This window comes from Phoenix dactylifera, chromosome 1 (genome assembly GCF_051530095.1).
Source record: "Phoenix dactylifera cultivar Ajwa chromosome 1, Ajwa_hap1_PhDact_Kaust_v1.1, whole genome shotgun sequence".
Classification (NCBI taxonomy): domain Eukaryota; kingdom Viridiplantae; phylum Streptophyta; class Magnoliopsida; order Arecales; family Arecaceae; genus Phoenix; species Phoenix dactylifera.
The window spans coordinates 31,784,342-31,810,542 of NC_143190.1; the positions used below are offsets into that span (position 1 = coordinate 31,784,342).

Sequence of the window (26,201 nt, forward strand, 5' to 3'; positions counted from 1 at the left end):
GGCCCTCTGCCAACGAATTAAAGTTGGTAACGAATAACTAAATTAGTCGACTAAGATTAACAGGCCCTGTCACGGGATTATAGTGACCATAGCAGCACATCCGTCTGAGAGTATGTTTTATAAAGTATAGATAAATGGCAATATTTCTATATGACTTGCATTATCATGATTATGAACTTTCATGAATGGAACATGCATTGCTTTATGACTTGATTTGTGTATACCATCTATAAAATATTTTATTTTGCTACAACTGTTGGCTTTTTAATCACTGTATTGACATAATTGTACTTAATCCAATAAGATAGTACTTGGTTACTTACTGAGCTGCGTAGCTCATATTTTTTTCCTATTTTTTTCTCTACAGATGAATAAGATTACTAGAAGCAGGGAGCTTGGTGTTATTCAGGGTTGGGGTAACTGAAAATATTATGTAATAATCAAAATTTAGAAGCTCTATACTATTCCAACTTTATGAATAATGTTATGACATTAGTAAATGAAACTATTTATTTTTATTATGAAATTTTAAGTGGCTTCGTATTATTGTGTGCATAAGATTGCAATAGTACGGCCGTGTCATGATCCGGATTTGGGGCGTGACATTTAGCAGGAAAAAGATATATATTGCCGCACAAGAGATGCTAGAAATAATCAGGACCCAGTTGAAATTGGATGCACGTTCAAACACGGAATCTTCAAAGTTCATTCCAAAAACACCTGTTACAACTGCAAAGATTGTCACAACAAATGTGGCAGCTGTGAGTAGCAACTCAAATTGGATCAGCTGGTTCCGAACATTGTCCTGTTTAAGCCACAAATTAGACGAAATAAGGGTTGATTTGTTAACACAACTGGAAAAAGATAAGTGAAACTGTCAACTGCGTCATCATATAGGAATCCTTTCTGAATTTTTTTAATCATTATGCATATTTTTGCCCTTCTTTTCTCATTAAATGCTACTTTTATCTCTGCTATTAATTACTATTTAAGGCTGATCTTTCTGTATTTGCTCAAATGCCTTTGTTCAGCAAGAAAAATAGTCGGTAAAGGTGCAAGTTTAGTTGAGTATCTGATCTAAATTTTCTCCGAACATCTGTATGATCCAAATTTTGATAATAAACAAGTAGTCACTTTTACTTAGTTTTGCTCCTATCTTGATGTTTCCCGCTGCATGTTAGATAATGTCCTCTATTATTTATCTTTTTGGATTTTTCCCTCTTGATGCTCTTCTTGCAATATTATTATGCAGAAAACTATTTTTTTTACCCCAGAATACCACGGTATTGTTGGCTGAATTTCTTATGGTACACATACAGCATTTACTTGAATATCTAAAATATCACCTTTCCTTCTAAATGCCAGAAGCCCCCCCTTCACACATTTCAGAAGCCTCCTCTCTCTCTCTCTCTCCCCACTGATTTGATGGATACTGGCAACCAGCTAAGATAAATTAAATTATTTCTTCTTAATGCATCGTATAAGGATCATCCTATGTATCTGTCGTGTGTTTATAGCTTCTCCTTTTTTGTACAAGTTTATAGCTTTAATCATAGAAGCGATAACAGCTCGTGGGATTCCTTCATATATAAAAAGACAAAGACAGCAGCCAGTGGGATTAGGAAGACAGCAGCTAGTGGAATGCCTTTATAAAAGGCAAGACCATGATTCGGCAGGTCTCTTTACCATGCCGATCGAGAGGCTTTATGGAACAGTGGGAAAAGACTGGGAAAGACTGGAAGCACCGTACAGCTCTTGGCCGTCACCGCATCAGCTATCTATCTCCATGATTGATGATATGGTCTGCCGTGCAAACACACGCCGCAAAGGATCCCAACCGGAGCTGGGGTCAATACCTTCGCCATTATCTCATATTAGATTCCTGCAGATCCCCGACCTGGTCCCTGATAGCCGTTGTGAGAGCAAGCAGATCTAGCTGTCTCTTCCTTTGCTCCCAATCCCAACTAGTCACCAGATTAATAGCAGAAAGATGGCGATGATATTGGATGCCTTTGTCACCAGATTTGCTGAACTACTGGTGGAGTTGGCGAAGAAAGAGGTTGACAAGCTCTTGGGTGTGCCTGGCGAGATCAAAAAGCTCCAGAACAAGCTCCGTAAGATCAGCAAAGTCCTTGTCGATGCCGAGAGGAAGAGGATCAATGATGAGGCCGTGGATGACTGGCTCAAGGAGCTCAAGGATGTTATGTACGACGCCGACGACATCCTCGACCTCTGTCGCATCGAGGCCGATAAGTGTAGTGAAGGTTCTTCCTCCACTTCTTCGGTATGCTTCTCCTTTCCCACTACAAAAATTTATACGTTTAGCCATAAAAAAAATTTGTTGCTACAAGTAAATTTTATTATAAATTAGGACTGAAAAAGAGAAGAATTATGCACATGCCTATATAAAAAATTTAACCTAAGACCCCTTATTTTAATACCTACTACTCAGCCCCTATAACAATATTACCTCGTAATAAAATATTATAGTTTAATATACTTATTCAAATTAAACTTATTCATATTATAAAATATACTCATTTCAACTAGATTATGATAGTTTATATTTTTATAATTATTTATTTTTATAAAGAATCAATCCTCTTCTTTTTATTAAAAAAATAAAAAAATGAATGACTTCATTTTATTCTTTAAAATATTTTGAAAACCTTTTATTTAAAATATCTAAAATAATTTTATATATTTTTATATTTGCATATATTTTTTCTAAAGTTTTTTAAAAATAGATCATTTATGAATTTTTATTCATATCATAATTAAAATATAATATATAGTCAATTTTATTAAATTTACTATCCCTTTAATAACCAATAAGTACTAAAGACTTTTTTTTTATAACAGTAGGTAAAAGATATTATACACCCTCCTATATTAATAAATTATTTGTAATAAACCTTTTATCAATTAATAATCACTAACATATATAAAACTATTACCAAATAGTTTGTGGACGCTTGAAGTTGTGAATGGCATATTTAAATTTTTAAAGTATTTTAAGTACATCGAGGATATATAATAATTGATATATGATCATTACATCTAAAATATAAATGATATATTTAATATTAATTAGTAGGAAATATTTTAAAATATATATGTCTGAAAAAGAATCAATCACATATTTATTGATGAAATATTATTATTGTAGGCACTCCAAATTAGTTTGCAACAAAAGTAGTTTGCCAAAAAATAAACCATAAATAATTTGCATCAAAAATTATTAGTCATAAAACGATGTATAAATGACAATATTCATGTCATCATTAAATAGTCAATATTCTGCAACAAAACTATATATGTTGCCAATAAATATATATTTAATCATGAATCACGATCATTGCTAAATTATATAAATAGTTTTAAACAAAAAATATTTCATTATAAAAGTTATACAATGATGCATGGATAAAAAATTCAATTCATCATTAAATAGTTAGTATTCAACGATAAAACTATATATGTTGATAATAAATGTATATTTAACTACAAAATATTATCATTGCTAAATGGTAATTAGATAATTAGCAATTAAGATGTTTTTTATCGTAAATTTATATATTGAAGAATGCATGGGAAATACTATTTCGTTAGTAAATAACCTACATTATGCGACAAAATTGTATAAGGCACCAATAAGTAAATATTCAGGTTTGAAATGTTATCTTTGTCAAAAAAAATAGAGATCTATCTATGATGAAATATAATTTTGTTGTCAAATATAAAATAAATAATAATAATGAAATTAATTCATCACAAAAATATATTTTTTAATTTCTTATATCCACAGGTATATATTTAGGAATGATTCTAACATCATCGTCAAAATTAATAATCAATTCATGAAGAAATATATCGTCACTAAAATTTATGCACTACATAAAAAAGGGACATTACCGACTCTTATTTGCCGACGCTTATTCCAAGCGTCGGCAAAAAAATTTTTCCGTCAAAAAGCGTCGTCGGAAGCCAAAAAATCACTTCATTTTAGTCCCACATCGGCGGATCTGAAAAAAAAAATGTTTATATAGCCAAACCCAACCACCCTGCACAGACGAAATGAAGGTACCGATCGGGAAGGTTGTTTGTATTTCTGAATGGAGGAGAAGATGTAGGCCGAAAATGGTAATTTTTTTTGCAAATGGGAATTCGCGACGCTTTAAAGCGTCGGGAATTCGCGACGCTTTAAAGCGTCGGGAAAGAGCGACGCTTTAAAGCGTCGCTAAATTGAAATTAGCGACGCTTTTAAAAGCGTCGGAAAATATTTTTTCCACTGTAGCATAGGCGACGCTTTACCGACGCTTTGGAAAGCGTCGGGATGGTTTCTACCGACGCTTTTAAGCGTCGCTAATAGCCAAAAAAAGCGTCGCTAATGTCTAAGTTCTTGTAGTTATGGTATTCACCACAATAATTTTTCGTGGCAAAATCATCATAAATTGTTAGCAAAAAAATCCCACATAAAGACTGGAATGGGAGTATTTGGTGCCATAAATTTAGTGACAAAAAATAGCAATAATATATAATTTTGTTGCCAAAAATACTATCTAAATAATATTTTATGATGAACTTTTTGTTTCGATTCCTTGTGATACTTATTAGTGATAAATTGTGATTCATTGCAAACTATTTTGTCACTAATTGATCATTTTCTTACAGCGTCTCTTTCGCTCTAGAATTCGAAATTCTTATGAGATTGGCATGAAAATTAGAGAACTCAATCAGAAGCTTGAGGAGATTTTCAGGTGGAGGTCTGAATTCAATCTCGAGCTCACTTCCCATGACAAGCAGCAAGTGACATCTCAAATTAGTCGCATGACATCTCCTGTAGGTGAGATTGATATTGTAGGATCTGTAATTGAAAAGCACGCCCAGAGCTTGGTTGATTCGCTAATTAAGGATGACGGACGGAGAAACATTCTTGTTTTCGCAGTTGTGGGTGCTGGGGGGATTGGAAAGACCACACTTGCTCAAAGGATATATAATGACCAGAGGATTCAGGACGAGTTCTCAGTGAAGAAGTGGGTGTGTGTATCGCAAGAGTCTGATGAGATAAATTTGCTGAGAGATATCTACGATGGAGACAAGAATGATCTTGCCCAGGATCAGAGTAGGTCCTCGCTTGAGCCTAAAGTCGAGAGCAGTCTGAGGGGTAAGAAGTTGTTTCTTGTTCTTGATGACGTTTGGACTGCAAAGGTTTGGTGTGACTTATTGTGTAACACGTTAAAAAGTTGTATTGCTGGCAGTAGGATTCTTGTTACTACAAGAAATGAACAGATCGTGATGCAGATGTTGGCAATGAACATCCATCATGTTGACAAATTGTCTTTAGAGGATAGTTGGTTATTGCTTTGCAAGAAAGTGGTCCTGACTGGAGATGAGGTCGAGATCCAGCATCTCAAGGACATAGGGATGGAGATTGTTAAGAAATGTGATGGCCTTCCTCTAGCCATTAAAGCGACTGCAGGGGTGCTATGCACGAAGGAGAAGACCAGGAAAGCTTGGAATGGAGTTCTTGAAAGCGCTGCATGGTCCACATCTGGGCTTCCTGAGGAGGTTAAGGGAGCATTATATTTGAGTTACGAAGACCTACCAAGCTATCTGAAGCAATGCTTTATATACTGCTCATTATTTCCTGAAGACTCTGTATTATTTATGCATGATATGACTCAACTTTGGATTGCCGAGGGCTTTGTGAAAGCTGAGGGGAGTTCGACTATGGAAGAGACAGCAGAAGAGTACTATAGAGAGTTGATTATGCGGAATCTTCTGCAGCCATGTAATAATGATCGGAATGAATTCCAGATGCATGACCTCCTGTACTGTCTCTCTCGGTATCTGGCACGAGATGAGAGCTCGGTTGTCAGGAAGGTGCACGAAGCAGGAAACAGTAATGGGCCAATGAAGCTGCGCCGTGTATATATGAGAGACCATCAAACAACAGAAATCTTTGATGTCCTAGTAGAACAAGACTCGCTGAGGACTCTACTATGGAGAGGGACCCGCTTGTCTGAGACTCAGATGGATGTTGCTTTCAATAAAATTTCTCGTTTAAGAGTGTTGGATATCTGTTCCTCGACAATTCAAGGACTGCCAGATTCTTTAGGTAACCTCATACACCTGAGGTACTTAAATATCTCATTATCCCAGATAAGTGTGATACCGGAAAGCATAGGGAATCTCAGAAATCTACAGTTCTTGGATATCTCCTGGTCCGAGATTAGCGTGATACCAAAAAGCGTAGGGAATCTTAGAAATCTACAGTTCTTGAATATGCAGATGTGTTCGCGCCTTTCTAGCCTTCCCAACAGTATCGTGAATTTACACAACCTTAGGAGCCTCGATCTTGATCATACGAGGGGGGTTGGGATGCCGACAGGGCTAGGAAGGCTTCAAAATCTTCAACTACTACGTGGATTTATGCTACAGAGCAACCGGACAGAGGGATGCTGCACGATGGAAGAATTGAGATCTCTCTCGTGTCTCACGAATCTCTCAATCAAAAAGCTGGAATTGATATCCAGCAGCTCCGAGGCAAAAGCAGCCAAAATTGGAAACAAATCCAAGCTTAAGTCACTCGGGCTGAGTTGCACGCAACATCTTAAACCCAACGAGGAGGAGATGAGGAGAATCGAGAAGGTGTTTGAAGAGCTCCACCCTCCACGGCTGCCTGGAAGAACTGAATATCAGCGGTTACTTCGGCCGTGAGTTCCCAAAGTGGATGGCAGAAGCATCTTCATCAACATCAATTGTTTTTCCACATCTGACGCGGTTGGAGCTACATTATTGTAATTACTGTGAGCGGCTTCCACCTTGCGGGCTGCTTCCTCATCTAGAATTTCTTTCCATCGGCGAATTTGCTGCGCCAGTCGTAGATGTTGGACCTAAATTTTTGGTTGGTACTAGTAGCAGTAGTAGCGGCGGCGGCAGAGCAGGAGTAGATTCTTCCAAGTGTGCATTTCCCAAGCTGGAGACACTAAAGTTCAGAAATATGCGTAATTGGCAAGAATGGTATTGGGATAAAGGAACCCAAGCAATGCATAAAGTACCTGAGCCTTTATGAGTGCCCCAAGTTGATGTCTCTTCCCGAGGGTCTCCTGCTCCACGCAACCTCCATGACAAAATTGGATATCACATATGCCGGCAGCCTAACAACCATTGAGAACCTCCTTTCGCTCAAAGAGTTGTATATAAGGGACAATCTCAACCTGGAGAAGGTTTCAGACCTCCCTGCGCTCACAACCCTCGAGGTTGAGTGCTGCCCGAAATTGCAAGTGGTGGAGAACATTCAATCCTTGAAAAGGATGAAACTGCACGATTACGAAATGGAATCGCTCCCATCATACTTTCTGAAAGGAGCACAAGGAGGTGTAAAGAAAAGGAAAAGAGTACATAGACGTACCAGGACAAGGAAAGGAGTACATACAGCTCATCTGGAGGAGCTGGTGATCAGGTGCAGCATGGGACTGATGAGAAAAATTTGCCAACAGGCCAGCCCGGAGTGGCCAACAATCCAAGACATCCAGCGGGTGCGTGTATACTCAGAGAATAGATCGATGCATAATAGATGGGTGCAAGTCGTCTATAACAAGTCCCCCTTCAAGTTCACTACAAATTTCAATGACACTACCAGCAGCAGCAGTGGCCTCGCTCTGTGATCCATGCCGCCTCCATACTCCTTTTCAACTATGGCTACAGTTCTTTCCAGGTATATACCTTGCTTTGACCTGTCTTCATTTTATGTCTTTCATTCCCTCCGAGACAGGTTATGTTCGTCAATCCTAGCAAGATCTTATGACATCTTTACATTGCAATAGCAGCCAGCTGAACCCTTTTTCCAATTCTTTGTTCGCACACAAAATATATATTCCTTGATACATATTTTAAATTTATTTTGATTGGACCCTTTCTCCAGTAATGGCGAAAGTTTGTTAGAACTTTTTTTCCTGTTAAGGGAGCGTATAAATTAACCAGAAGAATAGGGACTCTAAGCTTCGATTTAGCGAATGGACTTAGCAATTTGTTCTTTAGTTTTCCTTTGGCATGACATCTATTCTTGTGGATTTGGTTTCCAAGGAATAACTGGATTTTCAGAAGATCGAAAAGAATGGAATTCATTTTCTAGTGCTAAATATGCAACTGCTCTAGATCAATTTAGAAGGCCATGCTTTACTTAGACAGTTTTAGAAGGCAATGTTTTTACTAGACAATTTTTGGTACTTATAGTTGCATTCATTTCCTATCTCATGAAATAAATTATAGGGAAACCCTTCTTTTTCTTAAAAAAAATATATTAATATAATGGCATTTCAAATAGACTAAATATATTTCTGTTGCATTACATGAACATAGGTAAAAATACAATTTTTCAGGATGTTAATTTTTACATCCTCAGTCTTCACAAAATGAAGGTAAATTAAGGTTAGATTAATTGTCATCACCGTTCATCCTCATTGCCAAATTTATGATGATGTCTATATTTTTGTGGTTGTAGAGAAAAATTAGAAACTCGTTATTGAAAAGGAAACTACAATTTATTGATCTAAGATGACATTCTTGAGTGGGAGATTATTATTAATATCCTCCACATTCTCTTTTAAGTTATATTTTATATGGCTCTGGATCCTGAAGATGGAAACTTAATGTAGCGTGCCACAGATCTTACAATTAATCCAAAGTTTACATATGACATTTTGCCTGTTCATCTGCAAGAACGGTGGGATGGTGTGATCCTGGTTTCATACAAACAAGTTTTCTAAAGGACTGGTCGCAAATAAATATAAAGTATCTAATTTATTCTACATTTTTGTGTTGATGTATTGATAGCTCATGTATAGTTTAACTCATAGTTCAAGTTCCGCAAGATGATTCCATATTCATTGTCATTTTATTGGATTTTGAAAATTGGCAATTGCTTCTATCAGCAGTCTTATTAGTCATAATATTCTTATATAACAATGTTGCAGGTATACATACATACAGGCTTGGGCATAGATTATCTAATGGTTTGTACATTTGGACTCAGTCATACAATTTCAAAGCATCTCCTTACCTTGGACAAGACTCGTTGCAGAGTGTTGTCATCTTTGGCGATATGGGGAGGGTAAGAAATTTTCTTTTAGCTTCACTCCATGATTGTACCCAAAATATTTTCATGCCTATTCTGTATCCTATTATTTTGTTTTCATTTTTTGATAATTGATATCTATCTTGTTCCTCAGTATGTTAAATTTTTGTTAATGCTGTCTCCATAGAGTGATTTCTTTTTGTTCATGTTTTATGAGTCCAATTCATTCTTTTCTTGAATAAATGGTATGATACTGCATATTCTGAAAATGTGAAATTTTCAGACAGCGCTCAGAATGAGTTTGAAAACCTAGAAAAAAATCATTTAGATAAAGATATTTAAGAGTAAAATGTATAAAAATAATTGACTTTAGATCCTTTATGTGATTTGTTTTGAAGTTAGATTTCTATAGAAGAAAGTACTAAGGACTTGGTGAAAAATTTTCATGGAACTAGTTAACTACATTTTGGCACGTGAAACTTTCATGGATCACTATCATAGGGATTGAAAGACTGGAACTAAAGCACATTTAAGTTAATGAATTGGCCAATGAGTGGCTTGGGTGGGGGTCAGTAAAAATGCAGAAAAGTGATACTCTTGTCATCATGGGTGGTATAGAAGTTTACAGGAAGAGGGCAGAGCATGACAGGAATGATGCACTATACTAGTCCCAGATTTGAAAGCCTAGTTCCTGAAAGCATCATAGCCATTGAAAAGACAACAGTTTAACATCAAAAACTGATCAAGTAGCATAAAGTAGTTGGCAGGGAATGTATACTACTTGCACAAATGCCTCTTCTCTCTCATCAAGAGTAGAACCATCCACCAAGAGCCCTTACTTCCATAACACAAATGGTCATAGCTGTCCAGCCCCAATTTATTAGTCTTTTTTTCCTTGTCAAACTGGTCACATATCCACTAGTTGCATCTTTTCTATAAATGAATTACAGATGTCCATCACTGCCTTCCACTGCTTCTTTCTAGATGACTTCAATGCTATCTACTAAAACTATTGTAGTTCATCATCATCACTGTCTTCAACTTCCCATCAGTAAATATTCCACTCTTTGTATGTGCCTTATTGCCTTTATCAAAGCATGTGTGCACTTCTGTCTTCTGATTCTATAATCTTTTCATTTCTGTAACCACTTGCATGGTGCATAGTTGCCTGATGCCAACAACAATAGCTGGAAAAACTTATTCCATGTGATTGGGTCAAAAAATTTTATCTGGACCATGTTATCAATCAGTGCTTTTTATTACTATAAGTTTCTTTGTTTGTCGACATTGTTATCAGAATCACATTACCAGTACATTCCTAAAATGGGTTTTTAACAATAATGAGTGGACAATTCTCTAATATAAATCACGTGGTCAGGCAAAAGGTGTCAAGTTCTTTACTCATAGAAATGTTAGTGAAAAATGGAATTTGGTCTAGCATATCCTCACAAATGTTCTTTCTGGATTCTCTTTCAGGCAGAAGTTGATGGTTCCAATGAATACAACAATTTTCAACCAGGCTCCTTGAACACCACTTACCAGCTAATCAAGGACCTGAATAACGTAGATATGGTTGTCCATATTGGAGATATATGCTATGCAAACGGATACATATCACAGTGTGATCAGTTTACATCACAAATTGAACCCATTGCTTCAATTGTGCCTTATATGATTGGAAGGTTAGTCTCATTAGTTCACTATTCCATATAATACTTTAGAACATCATTCTCTTGTTAGCATAGAAAATAACATTTGAGTATGTTTTCCCTTCAGTGGTAATCATGAGCGTGATTGGCTTGGAACAGGGTCCTTCTATGGCAATAAGGATTCAGGTGGAGAATGTGGTGTACTAGTTGAAACCATGTTTTATGTTCCTGCAGAGAACCAGGCGAAATTATGGTAGATGGCTCCAGAAAGGATCTCTGCTGAATTTATTTTTTCCTGGTGTCCTCTCTGAAAAGACATAGCATTTGCTTTTATAGGTTCCATGATTTTTAGTTGTTTAATACCGTTAGATCTCTTAATTCAATTAGTGAAATCTCCTCTGGATCAAACAGCCAATCATTTAGATTGTTTCATTGATTAATGTCATTTCCTCTCTTGTTATATCTATCAATAACTCAAAAGATTCACTGAAAACTTTGACATAAGTAAAGTTTCTATTAAGTTGAATCAAGAAATGACTTCCATATAAGTTGTTAGTATTGCTGATTTTTTGATTTTATCTTATGCATCATTATTTTGTACAAATGCAATACAGAAACATTTGTAGTTGTTAAGTACTCCAGTTGAGTTCGATCCATTAGGCATCCCCTTTAAGTAACATTCTTGGAGAATTTCTTTGTGCAAAATATTGTATGGAGAGTGAGTTCTCCTCAGCATTGTTGGGCATTGAACTCTAAACTCCATGTTTTTCTTCTTGTTTTTGATTTGTAAATGCCTTACAGATCAAGGACATGTTATTGACTGCTTATCTTTTTGTTGCATTGCTATTATAACTATAATGAAGCTGGTGTAACTTCTACCATAGGAATGCCCTCTGCTTATAATATTGAAATATTTAAAATTCTGATATCATGATATCCACTTATATTGTCGCATCTTGTTGCTGTAGACAAATAATTCATCTTAAAATTTGTTTTTATTATTGTTATCATCAGGTATTTAACAGATTATGGTATGTTTCACTTCTGTATAGCTGACATTGAGCATGACTGGAGATAAGGGACTGAGCAGTATGAATTCATCGAGCACAGCCTATCATCAGTTGATAGACAAAAACAGCCACGGTTGATCTTCCTTTCTCATCGGCTTCTTGGTTATTCCGCTGGAGCATACTATGGTCCGGAAGGATCCTTTGAGGAGCCAAAGGGATAAGATAGCCTTCAAGAGCTTTGGCAGAAGTATAAGGTTGACATTGCCTTCGATGGTCATGTCCGCAACTATGAAAGAATATGTCCAATTTACTAGATAAATATGTTATCGGCACTCGGGTATTCCATTTTGTAAGTCCAAATACCAGCCATGCTAGCATGAATACAAATCCTTCTTACAGGCATTGGCTGCTTCAAACTATACTAATCACATTGAACCATTTAGAATTTAACTGTTTCATTCATTTTATTCCTCCAGGGAGAAGCTGATGGTTTCATAGTTTTGTTCCCCACTTCTTATATCTATTCCTTTCTTCTTTTTGTTTCAATATATTGAGCTTGATCAATATATCTTTCTTTGGTTGCAGAATACTTGCGTGCGCAATGCATCGCATTCGCACCATTACAGCCGTCCATTTGCAGAAACCACCAATGTAGTTGTTGGAGGTGGAGGTGCCATCAAAACCCAGGACCCAGGTCCATTCACTCGTCGATGTTTCTCCAAGGAGTGTTGGTCTTGGTTATGGGCATGGTAGGGGCCGAAGCACTCTTAGGAGCAGACGGTCTCGCAGGTACCCTGTGAAGCCCCTTACTTCTATTGAAACCTGTCTCGTCCCTCAGCTTTACAATGAAATTTTGAAATTGAAGAGTACGTATTTAACTCAGTCTCATCACCTACTGCACAAGCTGCAAAGCCATTTGTTATAACTGATGGGAACAGAAAAATCAACAAATCAAGCTATGAACCTTTGAGCAACAATGGCTTGCATATGGATGTTGGAGTTAGTTCATGAGTGACGGGAACTATTGTTGGAGTTTCTCCTCTTCCTAAGAAACTGAAATGAAAGAGCAGGGAGATGCAGCATGGAAGGTTGGACCCTTCTAACTCTCAAAGTTCCTGCAATTTCCAACACTCTCAAGGGAGCACAACCAACCTATGCTTATGCTTTTAATCCATGACATCTTTGTATATTCATTATAAACTTTCTAATGTTTGCTGACCTGTTACGTTGATGACAGATTATGTTAAGAAAATGGAATTTCCTGAAAAATATATCATATGAAATGAGAAAAGGCATCACAAAGTTTGTAATGTGAACTTGCAGTGACAAAATGTTCTAAATAAAAATAGTGGTATATCATCCCAAATTGTTTACAGTGCACCGAAACATGTAATGATGTGCTTGTCTTTTGTTGCGTCTAGTAGTTCATGAGCTATTTGTTCTCCTGTACGTAATTACCAGAAATGGGTCCTGACATTTGATTACAGCTAGCACACCCTAATTCAGATTGACATCATTACACAAAGTGACAAATTGATTATTTCATTTGTGTAATCATTTCATTCATTTGTGTCTCTCTGGAAGGATTTTCATTCTGTTAAGATTATTTGGGTATTTTCTATTGTCCTGTGAATGGAAAAGAACTAGTGGTGAGCCAAAGACTCTTGCGAAGCAAGAAGATTCTAAAACCTTACGGAGGATCATTGCCATACTTACCCTTCAACTAAGATAACGTACAATGTATTCCCTCCTTAGGTCGTGAAATAGGCTTCTTCCGGTCCGGTAGTGAAATTTCTCTCTGAATACGTACCCTCTAAGAGATATTGTGATATCGAGATATCCCCTTATATGACGTTAGCCTACTCCTTCTCTAGCAATTACAAGTTGACTGCACTCTTCTCATTGAACAACGCATCATTGCAAGGTAAATTGCAACCCATAATATGCTAAAAGATATTAGAGGTGGATCTCTTGTAGACAAATTGTTAAATTTTCTACCTTCCATTTCTTCAAGGCCTCAGTATTCTCACTAGTTTTTTTTGGAGGTATTTTTACTACTGAACCCACAACCTTCCATATGCCTTTATCAAAGAGATAAGGCTCCATAAGTGCTCTCCACATTGTGTTTGACGCGGTTTATTAACTCAGCTCCAAGCTATCTATAATAGTTATTCCAATCCACAGTTGGAGAATTGATAGCTCTTATTCACCAAGAGTCTTGAAATGCAAAGATCACCATACCCTGGCTTTGATATATATGGAGAAGAGAGGTTATACCGCCTGAAAATTGAAGTTTTCTCCTCTTTATTTGAAAAGTAAGAATCCATGGCATTTGCAGTGGCCATGTAGTAATCTTCTCACTTATTTTTCCTAGGGAATAATAATTCAATATAGCTAACTAATGCAGTTCTCTACAATATGAAAAATAAGCAAGATCATCAATGACTTTATCAGGCAAGCATGAAGAGAGGCAAGCCCCCAGATCATTATACAAACATGTAGCAATTCAAATAATAGTTCGTATTTGATCAGAAAACATTAAGACTTGGTTAATGATGATTGACTTTGTTTAAATGATTGTACCTGCTCAAAAATACTGAAATCCATTGAGGATCTTTCTTCATTGCAGCTAACAACTATTTTCTTTTTTCCTTCTCAAATCACAAAGAAATATTTTTCTCCCAAACATAAATCTCAAAATCAAAACCTTCAGATACTATCATCCAAACTGACCTCAGATTTAGAAATAGCCGCAAAAGACAAGTTCTCAATCATAAATATATCCTAACTTGTCTAAAAATCACATTGTTGACAAACTTGATTGAATTTTGACATTTGATGATCTAAAAACATTTAAAAAAGAAATTATGCATCAAATGCTGTAATATCTTTAAGTCATTTGATATTTGGTATTGCTAACTAATGGACTAAAAAGACACAAACTTACTACTAGCAAAATTTCATCACCTGATGATATAAAAACAAAAACAAAAACAAAAAAAGAGAGAAATCTGTCTTTTATCCATAATAGGCATGGAAAAAACCTATATATTTTGAATAAACCTACATATTTCATAAAAATATGAAAGAAAATTTGTACCACAAATCCATTTTTTCTTTAAGCAGATGCTGCTGCTCCTATGCAAATTGTCTTTTATAGATTATACAGTAGACTGTGGAGAAGGGCCACTCATGCTGGATGGGAAAAATAAAGCTTGGTTCCATTTTTGTGTGCAAATTTAGCTATATACCCCAGCTAAATAAGTTTTACAGCTACCTAGCCACTCAAAACAGCTTTAGTCTGTCGGCTGGAATCACAGCAATGGGTCAGTTTAGGTTGGAGTTGCAACCAACTTCATGTGTCGGAACTTTGGCTTGGAACAGTCCTCCGTCCCTTGCAGAGTTAAGTCAAGATATGAAATCCCACCCAATGGAAGACATATGAGGCATAACAGAATTAACATAAGAGATTCTAGCCATGTGCCAGAGAGAAAAGAAAAAAAAGATAAAGTAGGAATATATATGTGCAATGCAATAGAAATCCTAAGCATCATGCTTAATCGAATAATGATTGCATTCAAATTAGTTACAACTTACAAGAATTAAATAATAAAAAATATGAAGAGAAGAAAATAACAAAGTGAATTAAAATCCATGATAATATCTCATAATGGCAGTAATCTCTTGTACTTGACATATAGCAGGAAAGAGAGATATATTGCCGCACAAGAGATGCTAGAAATAATCAGGACCCAGTTGAAATTGGATGCACGTTCAAACACAGAATCTTCAAAGTTCATTCCAAAAACACCTGTTACAACTGCAAAGATTGTCACAACAAATGTGGCAGCTGTGAGTAGCAACTCAAATTGGATCAGCTGGTTCCGGACATTGTCCTGTTTAAGCCACAAATTAGATGAAATAAGGGTTGATTTGTTAACACAACTGGAAAAAGATAAAGTGAAACTGTCAACTGCTTCTCACCAGCTTGATATTTATAAAATCTTCAGTGTCATCCACATACTCTTTGAGCTGTGATAGCACCAAACAACAAAATTAAGGGTGGTGGTTGAAGAAGGACTCAAACATCTGGATCTTAGAACAGATCTCTTACCGATAACAATTTGCTTGAAGTGTTGTCTATAACTACAAAATATGCTTCTAGTAACATCTCTAGTTCTTCAACATGCCTCCCCCTATCAGATGAACCCATAGAGCTCTCATGCCTACTGAAACTCATAATAGTACTGTTTGAGGCCTTTTCTGGTTGTCCGCTGCTAGAGCATGTGGGTGAGACAGGTGCAGATGTTGAGATCCAGTTGCCGGTTGGAACACCATTCAAGTACCGATCTCTGTATAAATATGCTTCCATTCTCTCTTTTTTCTCAGTTAGATACATTTCTGCCATGTCCCCATCATCATCCATGAGCTGTTCTATCCCATCACGGACCTGGAATTATATACTCTAGTGAATAATCTTAAAGATGAAAAGGTAGGTAGTCAATGGAATGATGCATATTACTTGGTGATCGTTAGGTATACCTTCTGGACTCTGTGAGTCAAGCCAAGAAGATGGCTCTTGAGCCTACGAACATGTTCAAGGTTAACAGTGCTAATGGATGATGCTAGTTCATCTAGCACAGGATATATCTCAATTTCCAATTCAGTTACCTGCAAAGTCCAAAGGTACAACCATGACGAAAGAGACTAGCATATGTCCTAATTGCAAAATCATAAGTACTCAAAGTTCAGAAATCTATGGATTTATTGGAACAAAATCTTTTATCATAGGAAGTCACAATCATAAAGGAAATGCTACAACAAAGCTAAACACACCTGAGCATCAAGTGATGCAGAAGCTACTTCCAGAGCAAGCTCGAGAGCCTTGAATTCGAAAGGCAGGTTATCTTGAAGCCACATGAATGTCCAATGTTAGCATGTCATAGAACTCAATTATAAGTAGCACCAAGGCATGCAATTTTACCTTAATCCTAGTAAAAATCAAGATAAATGCAAGAATAATATCATGGAAACAAAAGCTATGGCAAATCTGCCTCATGAAACCAACATAATCCCCATTGTGATCCACATTTAGAATAGAGTCATGTGCCCAGGGTGATGGCCCCCCTAAGGGCACAATTTGCATTTGTAATGTGGATGTCAGTAAGATGGGTTCTTAAATAGTATAATGGTTGGTACGTGCTTACAGATTTCTTTGCAATCAAAATGAAATTACACTATGTGAACATTATGAAGTGTTGCAAGTAGTTAAACAAATCTCATACAACATGAAAACAAATAGAGCCAACTAGTCTTAGGCTAGTTGGTTGGCACGTCTTCCATAAGGGCTTGCCATTGGAGGAGGTCCAGGGTCCAAATCCTGAATATTGCTCATAAAAAACATGAAAATAAACATAATTTATATGAGGGAGTGGGTTGATACCACTTTGATCTTTCATCGTCTGAAGCCGATGGCACAGCTCTGATTCATACTGCAATACACAACTGTCCAGAGAATTCATGAGAAAGACATCATCAGCCATAATTATACACCTAATTTGTTCAAGACTGACGACAATAGCCTTCTCTCGACCTAGTATTGTGGAAGGATAAACAAATAGAGGATCCAAGAGCCGAAGATCTCTAGCAGGTAAACCACACCGCCTCATTAGAGTGGCCTTATCAAGTGTTACAACCTTTGATTCCCCAGTCCTATCAATCTGTATCCATGAACGACCGCCATGACCTCTTTTCTTTAAACCCAAAGCCCCAAATCCATGAAAGAAAGTATTTGAAGTGCCATCTAGTTTAACACCTTCATGGAAAGAAGCTGGTTTTGGAAGGGCAGATGGAATGAGTGGAGAGTATGGATTTTTCATTGTACTTCTTCCCTTCTATGCCGTAAAACTTTGAAGGTGCTTCAACCTAATTAACATACATCAAATTTAACACCAGAACACCCATGTCAAATTCGCAGCAAAATGGGACATACAGCTTAACTATCAAAATTGACATATCAAACCATCCAAACAATGTTAAGCTTCTGAAATACAGCATTCACTCTAAAGGAACTTTCTAATACAATATAATATGCTGTCCACAGAATTCGTGCAAGCTCATGGAAGATAAAAGATGAATTGCACACTATTCTTATGGATCTAAATAATACAAACATTTCAGTTCGCAAAACCAATTCAACAGGTTCACAAGGAGACAATTATTCCTTTTTCTTTACAACAAAACCATGATCAGATCTTACAGCATAGACTTTTTACCAACATCACCATTATCATTTTTTCTTAAAATTGATCTAGGTCCATCAGCTTCTATTGAAAGAGTAAACCAAAAAAGATATAAAGGCCTTCTCCTATTGCCGGCTTACTTACTATCCAGAAAAAATCAAAAAAAAAAAAAGAATCTATTAGCACGATAGATTAAAACTTGTTGTTTGAAAACAATAAATATGTTCAGGCTGAACACTTCCATGAATCATCTCACAGAATCCAACACATAAACTATCTACAATAAGATCTTGCAAAAACAGCTGATGTAATCTGTAAAAACCAATTTCTTAATTCCTAAAGCTTCAAAGTTCCAGCCCATAGTAGGATAAATTGAATATTAAACAAAATATCATCATCTTTTAGAACAGTCGAAGAAAGAATTCTCAGCAGACTCAGTACTATTTTCTTGGTGATTGAACTCAGACACCCGGAAATAATGATCCCTTCCCCCAAAATAAATAAAAATATATAAATAGAACGGTTTAGAATTGCTAATAGGAACAAGATTCACCTCCACCTCGACTCCATAAAGTGCCTGAAAGAAGATTAATCACCGTAGAAAGAGGATAAATCAAAAAGAAAGAGATTGGCATCCAAGAGAATTAAGAGAAAAGATGAGGGTTGGAAGAAATCGAGGGTAGATGCCCAACGAAAAGCTTTGAGGGTTCTAGGATACGACAATGCGACGGCTCAATGATTGAGAGTTTATGCACCGCTCCCTCCCCTGTTGCTGCTGAGGGTAAAAGTCCCCCGTGATCTGTCCTTCAAGAAATATTTGCTAATAACCCCCTAACGACTTTGATATTTGGATATCAAAATATTTACTAGCAACTAGGGCTGGGGCAAATTTTGGGGAAAAAAAAAAAAGGGTGGTAACCTCCGCTTGTCTTAAATGGTGGTTTTCATTTAATGGTTAACCCTAGTAAAAATGGTAATTTTACAATGATAAAAATATTGTGATCATATTTCGATCAATTTGCAAATCGAATGTCATTTAACTTTAGATTATTAATATAATATTACCAAGGAGAAGAGTGACGGAAAATTTTATCAATATATGATTTTATTTGTTTAAAATTGTTATGCTATTAAATATTGAGTCATTTTCACTCAATAAAATATTTTTTTTACTACTCACATCACTCTTCTTCAAAATTAAACTACAGTGCAAGAATCTCAAGGTTGTTGTATAATAAACTCTTGATTCTTCAGAAAAAAGAAATATTATAGATAGAGAAAAATATTAGCACTCACTCTACCCCTTCCTATATTCTTTTTAGTTTCTATATTGAGAAGGCTACAATTTTATCAACCTCCCTTTGAAATGGAATATTTTTTTTGGTAACAAAAATTAAATTAGAGCTCTTTCTGATAAATCCTTACCACCATATTTTCAGCCTTTTGATCGGTCTGCTTTGCGCACATTGTGGAGTTTTAGTTGTTCCTTAATAATCAAGCTCATAAAAAAAAGAATTTTTTTACACAAAATAAAACACTGACTGATTATAGGATGAAATGACCAGCACAAAGTGTTCATTGATCGGAAACACCATATAGTATTTCTACTTTTGCACCAAATTTTTTACAAAATTTGTAGTTAGACGATGGGCTTTTTATATGGTTTTTTGTTGCTAAAGGGGTTATATATATAAGAGAACATAAATTGACATAATGACAAGTTATGCCTAAAGACAGTGACAAGACGTCAAAGCACGGCACCATGTGGATGCGTTCCTTTCTAATTAATTTTGATTGCTTTTGGAAATTATTGATGTCCGGAGCCGTCACCACCTGGATTTCCTTGCACTGCCGTGAGAAGAGTGGATATATTGTCCAAGTCTTGGCTGGGCCATGTCCTATTTACGAGTTCTCACACTCACAATATATTATTCCTATTAACGATAAATATCTTAGGGTGTTATCTTACATCTTCCCTTTAAATTTTACATTTAAATCTGCAAAGCTCGTAAATTTGGAGGGTTCCCCTTCTATTCCCATATAAAAAATTTAAAAAAAAATAAAAAAGGAATTCCTATTCGTTGGATGTCAGCAATTTGATCCACCTTTTAAATATCTGCACACAAGCTTCTCATCTTTATCTTACTCCACCTCGCATCCCTTGATGATTTTTCTTCTTCTGATGAGCAAAAGGTCTGAAGTGCCATGGGGGTTTTCAATTCATAGAAATGAAAGTAGTGCAAGGAGGAATCATGCGAATACATGTCCAATTGACTTGATAACTTATGGTGCACGTTCGTAACTTCTATCTTTTTCAAAATTTATCCTAAATTGCGGTATTATCTATAATTAACACAGACTAGTAGACTGGGTATATCTCCACTGCAACTTCAATGGATATCGCGAGCGATTCGTTCCTTCTATACATGGTTTATGGTACTAGCTTTGAAAGCTGTACCGATACTATCCGCGTACAATATCAATATAGGTTGATTCTTGGTACTGTTACTCGTAATATTCTTAGTATTGAGTTATTGGTTGACCGGTAGAACAGTACGGTATACTTGGTATGGGATGATATCGTCTAATGCGATGAATCATGCTTCTGTAGACTACTCGAATAGAAGCATCAGGTAAACAAGAAAAGCAGATCTTTATCAATCTCAACAATCTTGATTTTAAAGAGATTGCAACATCGTCTTAGTTTTGCAGCACATAGGACACCTGATATAAACTGATATTTTGATGCTCAGGTCTAATTTTTATTATCCTTGCATGATTAATCCGGCAATAAGAACAACAGCATTTAGTTTTTTAATCCATCACTAAAATTTTGCTTGCACATTGCTTATGGCCAAATAATTCCAAGCTAAAGGAGCCACAAGTTAGGAATTTCATGACTCTGCAAGCTAAAAACCTGCAGTTACCTGATCAAATTCTTGCATTGTTTGCTGGCAAAAAAATACTATTACTGTCCTAATTTATTCTAGCTGTCTGATTTATGAATTAATCAACCGTGTGTAACCTAATGACATGTTTAAGGACAAGAATCCAAAAATCTGGTACACCAAAATACATTCCTTTTTCCAACAGAAGACTGTTTCAATGTAAACAAGGAAATGAGAATACCATGATATGCATAATATATTTTTTTGATTGTATTACAAGCAGAGCAAGCAGCTCAAGAGAAAGAAATCGTGCTTATAAGTCACGATTAATATATATCATACAACAACAACCACAAATGGAGAAAAAAAAAGGGAGATCCAACTTCTTCCGAAACTCACCATACATCACATGCATCAAGAATGGACATAAACACATTAGGAAAATTTATGTACATCAGCAAGGCCCAAGATGATCATGAAAGAAAGGAAGGGGAAACCAATGCTAAAATGAAACTTTCACCTCCAGTATGGACACTGCAATGACTTAGGTAATCCCTCAAACAGATCTAATAAGTACCTCTCCAGATCATCTGGGCAGTACTTGATGTACCTGTCTCGGTGTCTTGTACCATCCAGATGGACAGAGTACCTACCCAGGAATGTCCGATATGCCTGCAGCACCTTAAGTGATATTGAGATCCTCAGTTCATCTCGAAGTTGGACATCTGGAATGAACCAAGCAGTCTGAATCCTGTAAACCTCTTCCAAAGCAAGGTTGAAACTTTTGAATCTCTCCTTAAGGACTGTGGTGGAAGGAGTGCTAGAACCTCGGCTGCAGATCCCCTCATCCTTCAAAAAAGAGAGGACTGGATTCCATGAGGCCCTCTCATAGCTTGTTGCATGCTGCCGGAACTTCCTTTTGTATGCACGAATCCACTCATCACCTAAAAAGTTTTGAAGATCAGAATCCACGACCTTTTGAAACATGTAATAAATGTTATTCATCATGAAGAAATTTTGTAATGGACCATCCTGGTACAACATGGATCTAACTTCCAGGTTTGATTCAAGAATCGAGGTCACTGACAGCAGATGCCAAGCCGTTGGAGAAGAATGAACAGAAGTGTCCCTCCGATCATCTTCTGCTGCTGAAATTTGATCATTTTCATGTAGGTCCTCAAGAAGCAAATCAAGAGTCTTTCCATAAACAGCAAGGGCTTTTATATAGTTCATGACATACTTTGTAAGAGGATGGACTCTGCCCCCAGCGAATGGAGTGGTTGATGTGTTTGATCGAATTGCATATTTGAACTCCATGAAACTCCCCCTCGCGGATTCACTTAATCTGAGTAGAACTTCATGACATTCAGTTAGGATGCTAGAGCCATACTCTCCCGGAAACAAAGCTTCTACGTCAACAAGAAGATCGTTCAGACACTCATACATATCAAGTATCCGGAACAGCTTTTCTGGCTTCGGAGGTCCAATGGCCACGGCTTCACCAAAATTGAGGAGTTGCATGATCGAATTCCTTGAGCTCTCAACAAAACAATAATCTGTCTCTGATCTTGTAATGTTTCCAAGGATAAGATCACAGAGGTGTTTTTCACTAACAAGGTAGACCCGGATGAACACCTTCATTGCTCGGTTCCACCACTTTGTTTTGATGCTTAAGACATTCCAATCCATCCTCAGAATTTCTTCAATGCCCAATTTCTCCATACCAAGAACTGCCAGGCACTCGTCAAGTTCAGCTTTTCTGACACTGATGTAAGCTTGACAACATTCCTTGTCATAATTTGACTGGAACATCAACTCAGCAATGGACTTAAGACTGGAAATTGCACTAGGGTGGATCAAATCAATCACAAAATCTTCTGAATCTCTACCAGCATCACTCTGAATCTTACCATCAATTGATTCATCATCAAATGAGCTGCTCGAGTAATCAGTCACAATATCCTCCTCTGTTGAATGAAAAGACATATGGTCAGGTTCCACAGGCTGCCGGTGCTGAACTAGAAGGTGGACAAGCACATCCTCAAGCCTTGACATTGCCATTTGCATAATACTATGGGAGCGGTTTAAGAGTTCAATTTGTTCCCCATCTTTATCACTGGACTGCAAGTTCCCTAAGTGTTCGATGAGTTGTCGGAGTTCATCCCCAGCTTGTAAATACTTGGCTATTTCTTCAGAATCCATATCTGATGTCATAAGCTGATCAGAATCCCAGATGAGGACTTTTTCCTCCAATATGCAAAGCCGCTCTTTAATGTCACTAATTCTTCTTTCTTCAAGCAGGGTCATGTCGGAGTAGCAGGTATCTAGCTCAGTAATAACATTGAACATTTCATCAGTAAGATTATCCATTTCTTCCAAGGGCTTTAAACTGTTCCCTGTCACAGTCTCTTGTCCATCTGCTCCAACAGCTACCACAGGTGCATTATCTACCACAGCACAGCACAGATTCATCCACACAATCTCAGCAGTATACAGCGATCTTAGGATTAAAAGGTAAAACTTGTCCTCCTTAACCCTATTTTCCTGATCTAATTAGCACCAAATCCCTGCTTCAGCTATACTCAAGCCCTTTCTTGATGTTCTCTTCAACAGATTTAGTCGCAGGATGAAGATGATTTCCTTGACAGTAATTCATAAAAATCCACAAAAAAAGAAGTCCCACACCAAAATATAATACAAAAACATGAAATGGGTATAGAAAAAGTGATTTCTGAAATTTAACCTGAGGAGAATTTCTTAGAGGATTTGTTTAAAATGGAAGAAGAGGAGTTCCTTGCACAACTAAATTCACGAACTAACACTTAGGAACAACTCAAAAAGTCTCAAAATAAAGAATAACTCGAATAACCCTTTGCTTGGAACTAGATTGACATAGATGGATGGAGAAGACTGCAGATGAATGATTCCGTAACAATTTGGCAACTTGCTCTCAGAAACTTGAAACTAGCATGAAGGACTAGACAAAGAAAGAGAGAGAACACACAACTGGACGTGCAAGAGGGAAGAATCAATCAAGACCAGATATACAACCACAGATGTCTGACCCAACTGAATGATCTAGTTCTGATCTCTATGTCCAGCGCAAAAAAAAAAAAAAAAAAAAAATTATGTAGGCATCAAATTTTAAGAACTAAAAAAATTCCAACCAATTCAAGCATAGCAATATGGAAAAACTCAATAAGATCAGGTTTAACTGAATCAATTAGCTAGTGAAACCTTCCAACGATTTAACTGAATCAATTAGCTAAGCTAACAAAACCAACTCTTTGCAAGAATAAAGCTTACAAAAAGTGTAGAACAATTACCGATAGAACCCCAGAAAAAACACACGAAAAACAGAAGCAGAGATTAGAACGAACCAAACCGAGAATCCAAAAGATCCCTAAATAGAGTTGTGGTTAGGGTTTCTGCTACCAGAAAAAGAAACACCTTTCTACGGTGTGATGCTTCCTGAGAGATTCTTCAAGGCTTCAGCGATCTTGCCTCCGTCGAATTCTTGGATTTCTAGACAAAGAAAGTCTCCTCGCCGTTCAAAGGGAAGACCAGCACTTCGAGTACCGCCAGCATAACCATTCAGGTCAACCAAACAGCAAGACTCTAATAAGTCGAAGACAAAAAAAAACAACAGGAATTGCGTACTTAAATCCTCGCGATCTGGATCCGGGAAAGCGGCAAATCCAAAGAAAATTACCACGAAGGAGAGAGACAAAGAATATCTAGTGGAATTCTTCTAGATAGGACAAGGGGAAAGGCGAGCTGAAGCTTCTCTGCTCTCCTCCAAAACGGCCCTTACTTCTTGTCCTTGCTTCTAGTCCTATTCTGTCGCTGAAACTTACGAATCGCATCGGCAACTTCTTCAGAAATACGATGATACGTGGACGGAACGGCTTGGACTAGCGGAATCCATCGGAGCCGTTCATTTAGGAAAAGGATAAGATATCGCCGTCGCAATATCTTCCATTGCAGCAGTTCATTGTCATTGGAATTCGGAGGAAAGAGGATGACATAATATTTCTCTGTCGTATCCAGAAGAATATAAGTAGGATATTCTGGTACGCCCTTAGTTTATAAAAACAAAAATCCACCGCCAGCATGAAACCAAAATTAAAATCAAATAATTTTTAAAATTAAAAAACTAAAACCAAAATCGAAAGACTGAAAGCTATTTTTTTATTTATTTCAAATTTTTTATACAAATAATTAAATTAAAAATATCATTCATAATTTTTAAAATATAATTTATTAAATATAAAAAATATTAAAAATATTAAATATCAAAAATGTTTAATTTTGAATTAGATTTCAGATTTGATCTCGGTTACAGTTTTGGATTTGAGAATTATCAAAATTTTGATTGAAGTTGAATGATTTTTAATTTTTAAATTTATCATTAAAACCATCCTAATTTATTTTTGCTTACCATCACCTTCGACCCTTAAAATGCTTGGATATCCATGCATGATCTGCCACAAAGTGTTTGATCCTGTAGGTGCATAAAAAGATCGCATTGGCAAATTCATTTTATATTAAATATTAGCTATTAAGATCCACTGTTATTTTAATTTCTGTGATATTATCTTTTATGGTTCTTGAAGAAAATAAATAAACAACCTTATATAAAATTGTGGCAAGAATACTAGTCGAGCGGATGAAACCCCTGCTCCCCGAAATTATCTACTAGCAGCAAGGTGCTTTTGTGGGAGGTAGAAACATCTCCGATAATGTCATGTTGGCCCAAGAGATGATGTGAGATCTTCAGTGGGCTCCAAAGCGGCGGAGCCTAATGGCTATCAAGCTGGACATGGAACGAGCTTATGACAGAATCAGGTGGAGCTTCCTTAGAGGCGTGCCTTAGAGAGTCTTGGTGATGCGACTCATTAAGAGGAACAAGCTGAGTCAAGTATATCAAGTGATCCTTTGCACATTCCAAGTAGGCCTATTATAAGGTCCTAGGCTAAATGACTTAGAGAAGCTTTGATTGGGCTTATTCTAAACATATGGGCTAGGCAAGCTTCAAGTGGATCTACAGATATAAAGCTGGGCTTGAGCAATTCACAAGAAGTCATCAATGTCATTCAAGTAGAAGATGGGAGCTGTTGATGATACTTGGGCCAAATCTACCGCAAATGAAGAAGTCTTGCTGAATTTCATACATGGGCTGATTCATTTGAACCTGGACTTCATTAATTTGAGCTCAACATGGTGTTTTTATCTTCATTTAATGGGTTGCACGAATTTATGTAGAATTTTCATCATTTGAAACTTCTTATTAGTTGCTTATGCTTTGTGTTTTCAATGCTTGGAGAGGT

General features: G+C 36.6%; 1 protein-coding gene and 2 pseudogenes across 9 annotated transcripts; 1 reads left to right on the forward strand and 2 right to left on the reverse strand.

Moving 5' to 3' along the window:
• Nucleotides 1-478: 478 nt before the first annotated feature.
• LOC103718206 (magnesium transporter MRS2-5-like) lies at nucleotides 479-18,761 on the reverse strand. Of its 5 annotated transcripts, none has more exons than XM_089930536.1 (7): nucleotides 18,537-18,740; nucleotides 17,185-17,666; nucleotides 16,578-16,648; nucleotides 16,284-16,412; nucleotides 15,856-16,191; nucleotides 15,726-15,773; nucleotides 479-805 (listed from the first exon to the last, which is right to left on the reverse strand). In XM_089930536.1, exons 2-7 carry the CDS (start codon nucleotides 17,618-17,620, stop codon nucleotides 506-508), a joined length of 1,320 nt encoding a protein of 439 aa, XP_089786662.1. In that variant the 5' UTR covers nucleotides 17,621-17,666; nucleotides 18,537-18,740; the 3' UTR covers nucleotides 479-505. The 5 variants fall into 5 exon arrangements, with proteins under 5 accessions (XP_089786662.1, XP_089786664.1, XP_089786663.1 ...); XM_089930538.1 differs by having other exon boundaries at nucleotides 18,543-18,734; XM_008806906.5 differs by lacking the exon at nucleotides 479-805 and adding an exon at nucleotides 15,279-15,637 and having other exon boundaries at nucleotides 18,537-18,761.
• LOC103698421 (putative disease resistance protein RGA3) lies at nucleotides 1,638-13,107 on the forward strand (annotated as a pseudogene). Its single transcript, XR_016409246.1, has 6 exons — nucleotides 1,638-2,284; nucleotides 4,675-7,723; nucleotides 8,982-9,118; nucleotides 10,559-10,764; nucleotides 10,859-12,090; nucleotides 12,327-13,107. The product of XR_016409246.1 is annotated as a putative disease resistance protein RGA3 (transcript).
• A 2,342-nt stretch (nucleotides 18,762-21,103) lies between the features above and the next one.
• On the reverse strand, nucleotides 21,104-24,753 carry LOC103718207 (exocyst complex component EXO70E2 pseudogene; annotated as a pseudogene). Of its 3 annotated transcripts, none has more exons than XR_015986946.2 (2): nucleotides 24,584-24,753; nucleotides 21,104-24,489 (listed from the first exon to the last, which is right to left on the reverse strand). The product of XR_015986946.2 is annotated as an exocyst complex component EXO70E2 pseudogene, transcript variant X1 (transcript). The 3 variants fall into 3 exon arrangements; XR_015986950.2 differs by having other exon boundaries at nucleotides 21,104-24,440; nucleotides 24,584-24,726; XR_015986948.2 differs by having other exon boundaries at nucleotides 21,104-24,440; nucleotides 24,532-24,716.
• Between the last annotated feature and the right edge of the window lie 1,448 nt (nucleotides 24,754-26,201).

What these genes read in the sequence shown, in the direction of transcription:
- LOC103718206 (XM_089930536.1), bottom strand. Translation starts at nt 17,620, where the DNA reads ATGAAAAATCCATACTCTCCACTCATTCCATCTGCCCTTCCAAAACCA. An exon ending in CTGCATCACTTGATGCTCAG is followed by an intron (nt 16,413 to 16,577) that starts GTGTGTTTAGCT and finishes TGGACTTTGCAG; the next exon opens with GTAACTGAATTGGAAATTGA. An exon ending in TGACTCACAGAGTCCAGAAG is followed by an intron (nt 16,192 to 16,283) that starts GTATACCTAACG and finishes ATATAATTCCAG; the next exon opens with GTCCGTGATGGGATAGAACA.